Here is a 6,591-nt window from a genome sequence, read left to right on the forward strand (position 1 = left end):
GTAGCTATATGGCATATATATTTTTAAAGTTGAGAGTGCCTTGAACTTGATAGGAAAGAACCATAAAAGAAGAAATCGTTGAAGATACTTGGGGAGATGAGACAACTGATAGAACCAGGTCGTTGAGGAGAAATAGAGACTTACCAAATGTAGTTTCTGTAAGTTCTATGAGAATAAGGATCATGTCTCTTTTATTAACCACTGCATACCCAAAATGGTGTCTGGCAAATGGTAAGCATTCAGTAAATAATTGTTGACTGAACTGATAGACATTAGTTCTTTTTTCTTTAGCTCAAAACCTTGAGTATAATAGGCATACAAATATTTATTAAATAAATATAATTATACAACTAAAGGGTAGTAATTTATAAGTCTTGTATCTTTTAGGGAAGGATTGCAGGAAACAATACCTGATATGTTTATCTAAATTATCAAAAATGTCTTTTAAAATCTAATCATGACACGTCAAGCTCTAAAAATCAGTTTCTCTGTTGTATCTAGCACATAAGCAAACAAGTATAAAAGTGGCTCAAAAGTTCAAAGTGAAATTTACACAGGGACCTCTAAAATAAACATGGCAAGCAGAAATGTGGTAATAGGAAGCACTTTAATGAAACTTTACTTAAATACTTAAAGTTAAAAATGTGAAGAATTTATCTCCAATAAAGAAGTTTGTATTTAGTACTGAGAATTATGGGCCAACTGAGATCTGACTCATTGTTTCATGTGTTTTAAGAAATGCTGTGACAGGAAGAAAGTTAAAATTTTAGGACTGAGCAGATTCTTCTCTCTTCGGACATGTTCCCAGCCTAACTTGGTCTCTTCCTCATTGCCAATTCCTCGTCCTGACCCTGAGGTGTGGAATGTAGACCAAATGGAGAAAGAGTTGTTTTGGGGCCAACTTTAGATGTTGACAATGAAATAAAACATGCTCTTTTTCTTGTACGTGGAAGCAGTGCAAAGCCAGAGAGGAAGAATGGTTGATGAAAGGAAATGATTTCCTTCTGTTCTTAATTCTGATGTACGAAATATTTGTGTTAATGTAGGGTTTTCTAATGTGGACCACAATAAATCAATGGAAGATTGTTGAAGCTGTACATTTTAGCTTTAGGCTGTTGAGTCTAAAGTTACTTTTGAAATTAAATGTTTTGTCAGGGATTTTTTTTCTTAGGCCAGTTATTCTAGCAGCTGATTATGAAGCTGTGCCTGATTGATTGCTAAGATAATTGCTTTCACCACAGAGTTTCTTAATCTCCATCTTCTCCCACCCCAACTTAAGGTGAGACACTGAAGAGAGGAGAGAAGCCAGACGCCTCATTTTCAGTGACTTAATCATTCTTTCAATATATATTTCCTGACACTTTTATATGCCAGGTTTTATGCTGTGTACCTGAAATACAAATGACGAATAATACATTTCCCTACTTTCAGGGAGCTCTCACTTATCCCCAGTAAGCAAAAGACTGGGGGAAATAGCACGTCCTTTATTAGGAAAAGTTGGGGAACTTTGCTTCAAGTACAGCCATTTGAGAAGACTGGATCAGTTATCCACTCACAATGTGGAACATTACGTTATGCATTTGTGTGAAACAGGCAATCTACAATGACTAGAGAAGAAGAGATAAATGTTTCCTTTACTATTCAGGCAAACTGTTCCAAATTTCTTCACTTGGTTTTGGGCATACTTTTCTGGTGCTTTTAATTGGTATTATTAGAAACTATTAACAAACAACTATAAAAGACCACAGGTTATAGGTGCCAGTGGCTGTGTTCCCAGCTTCTTCCATGTTTTAAAGCATGATCCACTCTGGCCAGAAGAGTTGTCAGGAAATTTGTTAATATTTAAAGCTCTTAATTTTGATTCACAATTTTTATTGCATATCTAGCCCTTCAAGGTGAAGGTCTTTAAAAACTAAATAACCATTTGGTTTCCCATAAAATTACTAATCTTTTATTGCCATTTGGTATATTCTTACTGTTTTTGAGTTAGGATGCTTTTTTTTTTTTCCAGAAAAACAATATTCAATATGGTATTACAGATTTCATAGCCTAGTTTTTATTCCAATCCTAGTTCTATTACTAACTAGATACATAACTTAAAAGAACTTACTCACTTCTCTCCAAGACTTGTTTACCAAAATGAGTTTTGCACAAAATAATTTCTAAAATCTGTTCTAGTTATAAAAATTTCTCATTTTATATTAGGCTTAGAAAGTATTATGTTGAAGAAGCAATAAGGTTTGAAAGTAAGGTTAGATATTGACATTAATGTAACATTTCTGCCCACAGGTTTAGTGCCATACAGTGTGCAGCTGCAGTCCCTAGAGCTCTTGCCGAATCTTCATCTTCTGAAAAGTTTGAGCAGTCAAATCTTCAGATATCAAGTGAGACGCAATCCAGTAATGCATTGACCACCAATGGTCATGGCCCACCTAACTCCAAACAGATTCCCCAACAGCCTAAAGGAATTATGGGAATGTTTACCTCTAAAGCTGCCTCTAAAACCCAAGATACTAACAAAGAAACCAAAATAGAGACTAAAGAGGTAACAAATATAAGTCTTTGTTAAAGATATGCCTTTATAGCTCAGAATGTGTAACTAGAAAAGCATTAATAGTTCTAATGGTAGTTTACTTACATAAGGTTCTCACATTTAGTTTTAATTTTTATACTTTATTTTGAATCCTTTAATTCTTGATATTGTCATCTGAAATAGTCCTTTTTCTTTTGATAATGCTTCTCACCAAGCATTAAGCTATTAAGTGGTGGAACCAGCATTCAAATTCACGTCTGATGATTACAAATGTAATGTTTTGGAGGTTTTTCCCCATCGTGTACCATACTGCCTCTGATCTATTTTAATTCTGTCAAAATAAGTAGATTTAAATACACTCAAGGAAAGTTTAGACACATTCATGGATAATAATTTTATAAGAACTGTGAGAAACTAAGCTTTGGAGATTAACATCAGATACTGTCTAGTCTGGATTTGTTCTTATATCTAATGCCTACACATTTGGCACAATGATATAAATACTGTACCATCAGAACAGTGTGCTCTGTTATTGAGATTTTTTGAGACTGCTACTCGAAGAGCAACCTTAACCCTAGGAAAAAAAATTATGTGTGTTTTCTTTTCTACACTTTTAGGCATCTTCAGCAGGCAACAAGGCACCAGGGAAAGGGAATGTGCTGAGCAATTTTTTTGGAAAAGCTGCTATGAGTAAGCATGTTGTTACTTCCTTTGACTATTAATATGTGAATATTATTATAATAACATATATCTGAGGGGAAAGCCCCCTTGCCCCATTGTTACCCACCTAGGACACTACCATGTAACATGCCTGAATCCTAACATAAGTTTTCAGTCTACTGACCAATATATTGATGAAAGCAACCAAAATGGAACAATGGATTTTATGGGTGAGCTGGGTTCAGTTTAGATCTCTTAGAGTGTAGTTTAATGTTCCTATTTTTACTTCCTGCTTTGAAAAGAGATATTGGTTTCATAGAGTTCTTGAAAATAGGCATTAGAACAAAAGGGAGGCTGCCTGGTTAAGCAGTGTTAAGGTTAATATTTTGGCTGCTGGGTTCAGTTTTCCTGGTGTGATCATTATTACCCGTCTTCCAAGGGACTGTGAAAGCATAGTTTTTGCCTTTCTTTAGTTATTTTTGCAGATTACTCATAGTAATGAATTAGACCTCAGTGTGAATTAGAAGGGCCCAGATAGTAGTGGCCATTTAAAAAGATTTACTTTTTGAAACAGGAAAATCTCCTTAGAAAATTTTTAAATGAGAATTCTTTCTTATTGAAGGAACCAATAGTCACATATTTCCATACTTCTCATATCAAGTAAATATCCCCTGAGGGTGTGTGGTAGAATACTAGGAAGAATACAGGAACCGCAGGATAATTATGGCACACTTTCTTGGAGCATCAGTTTTATAAAGATTTTACAGAGAAGTGTTTTGTTATGTGCCTTTGCAAGCAAATTAGTCAGAATTCTGCTTTCTGTAATGGTCAAATTGGTGGTTGGGGAGGGGTTGGAGTGATAATATTTTATTTGTCATAAAAGCTATCAGAACATTTTTCTGTTCTGAAACTATATGGAAAATTTGATACTTTCAGGTTATTGGAAAATACAATTTTATTATTACAGGCAACAAGGAGGGTTTCCTACTTCTGTGAAAACAGATCATGATAATGTCACTGGCCTGTAGTACTGCTTTACTGAACCCAATCAGTTAGTGTGGTTTCTTGGCAACTTTGATGAGTTCCACATGCTTGTTTGTTGTTTTTTATACGTTTGTAACCTGAAAACCAGTGAATTTTTAAATTATTATTTTTAAAATACCCGAGACTTGAATATTTGCTAATTGTATAAAAAAAGTCAGCTTCTAGAAAATACCAAATGGCAGATGACATCGGTGCTTCAGGAGGGTTCAGAAGAGGGGAGAACTCAAACTATACAGAACTATACACTTACTTATTCATGTGTTTTATGTAATGTTTTATGCAAATATTTATTGAGCATCTACTCTGCTTGGCACTATTGTTCATTGGTGCTACAATGGAGAAAACTGATAAAGTCCCTACTCTCGTGGCTTTTATTTTCTACTGGCAGGGACAGACAAATACCAAAAAAAAAAAAAAAAGTTAATTATTGTAATAGAGTATAAAGGGTGTTATGGTAGAATGTAATAGAGGGGGAGGGAAACTTGGATTAAACAAATATTTACCTAATTAAAAAAAATGGCTTATAAAGTTGATTTATTTAACTGATGTTTTTTTAAGTCTGAATGTTTAGTTAAATTATGAATATTTTTATTTAATGCACAACAAGATAATTACAGTGAAAATGAAACTTGAGAGTTAGATGAAGTGAGTTGATTGTGGGGACTTGAACCACTTATCAATGATGTTGGACAACAACAAGTGTTGGCAAGGATGTGGAGAAATTGAACTCTCATACATTGCTGTGGGTAATGTAAAATGACATGCTTGCTTTAAAAACTGGCAATACTTTGAAAAGTTAAATCTAGAGGTACCCTGTGATTCCGCTCCCAGGTATCTACTCAAAAAAAACCTGTATGTCCACACAAAAACTTGCACACAGATGTTCATTACAGCATTATTCATAATAGCTAGAAAGTAGAAACAACCCAAAGGTCCATCATCTGATGAATAGAATAAACAAATGTATAACCACATCATGGAATATTATTCAGTCATAGAGAAGAATGAAGTACTGATATAGGCTACAACGTGGATGAACCTTGAAACATTTTGAGAAATGAAAAGCCAAAAGGCCACATATTGTTTGATTCCATTTATACAAAATGTCCAGAATAGGCAAATATATAGAGACAGAAAGTATATTAGTGGTTGTCAAGAGCTGGGAGTGATGAAAATATTCTAAAATGGGATAATGGTGATGGTTGTACATATGAAAACCACTGAACTGTATGCTTTAAGAGGGTAAACTTTATGCTGTGTGAATTACATCTCAGCAACAAAAACCTTAGTGCTTTTTATGATAAAAAGTTGCAGCATTGTGACAAAATTAAAGTCATGTTATCTTTCTTTGCTTGAAGAAAGGGTTTCATATTTTCTTGAATATAAAAATGAAATGCTTTTAGTCAGATGATACAAGTAACTTGATCATTCAGGTAATAAGAAAATGTAATTAAGTTTTCCTTAACAGTTTCCTGAAATTGTTGTAGTGAACTACTACCTCTTTACCAGCAGCTAATTGGCCAGTGTAGCTGCATATCTATATAAATTGGAGTTCTCAAAATGCTGTGAAACCAAGACAGTAAAGCTCTGGAGGCTGAATCAATTTGGTCAATGGTATTTTAATTCAGATCAGTTTTCTGAAATTGGAAGACTTGATGCTGTTGCTCTCTTTCCTTTACCACTGAGGTAGGTAGGAAATATTTGGAGGTTTTTCCTCCTAATTATAAAACAGTTGCTATCACAATGATAAATTATATAATAGAATGCAGAATTTGCATAAAGTTTAAAGCTAGACATGCAACTTCAGAGAACTGTTTTTGTTTTGTTTTGTTTTGAGTCACTGTAGGAGATATATGTTTACTCTCCTATACAGTTTGGTGGGAAAGTTTGAGAAGTACCGATACCTGAGAACAACAGTAGTACAAATGCAAGAGAGAATGCCACCTTGGGGTGGATTCCACCATTCAGATTTCTCACTTAAGTCTTAAAAAAATAAACAGATTGCGTGTTACAGTCTTATCCATCATGTTCTTTCAAACAATATACTTTATAAATTATTTTACTAAGTTACGTGTAATAGCCAAGACTAAGGTAGCAATCTTTTTTCTCTATACTGTAGATGCTTTTTTTACGACACATAACCAAAGCTACTCATTGAAGAGCCTCGTGCTGTTTACAACTTTCTAAGAGTATTGTGTGACTTTTCTTGGAAAAAAAAAAACTGTCACTGAGTTTAGCATATAATTTCTATGTATTTCTTTTATAATTTCTCAAATCACTAGGCTCATCCTGCTTATATTTCTTAGTCCTCTGCACTACACAGTGATTTTGTGTTTTTCAGCTTGGCGTAGGGG

The 6,591-nt window shown here is 34.1% G+C and overlaps 1 protein-coding gene across 1 annotated transcript in view; it reads left to right on the forward strand.

Moving 5' to 3' along the window:
- Window positions 1–6,591, forward strand: part of POLD3 (DNA polymerase delta 3, accessory subunit) — a 37,523-nt gene that overhangs the window by 15,534 nt on the left and 15,398 nt on the right. The window contains exons 6-7 of the mRNA XM_006926617.3: window positions 2,290–2,545; window positions 3,151–3,223. Coding sequence (XP_006926679.1) covers window positions 2,290–2,545; window positions 3,151–3,223 — 329 coding nt within the window. The remainder of the gene's footprint in view (window positions 1–2,289; window positions 2,546–3,150; window positions 3,224–6,591) is intronic.

This window comes from Pteropus alecto, unplaced genomic scaffold (genome assembly GCF_000325575.1).
Source record: "Pteropus alecto unplaced genomic scaffold, ASM32557v1 scaffold7, whole genome shotgun sequence".
NCBI lineage: Eukaryota > Metazoa > Chordata > Mammalia > Chiroptera > Pteropodidae > Pteropus > Pteropus alecto.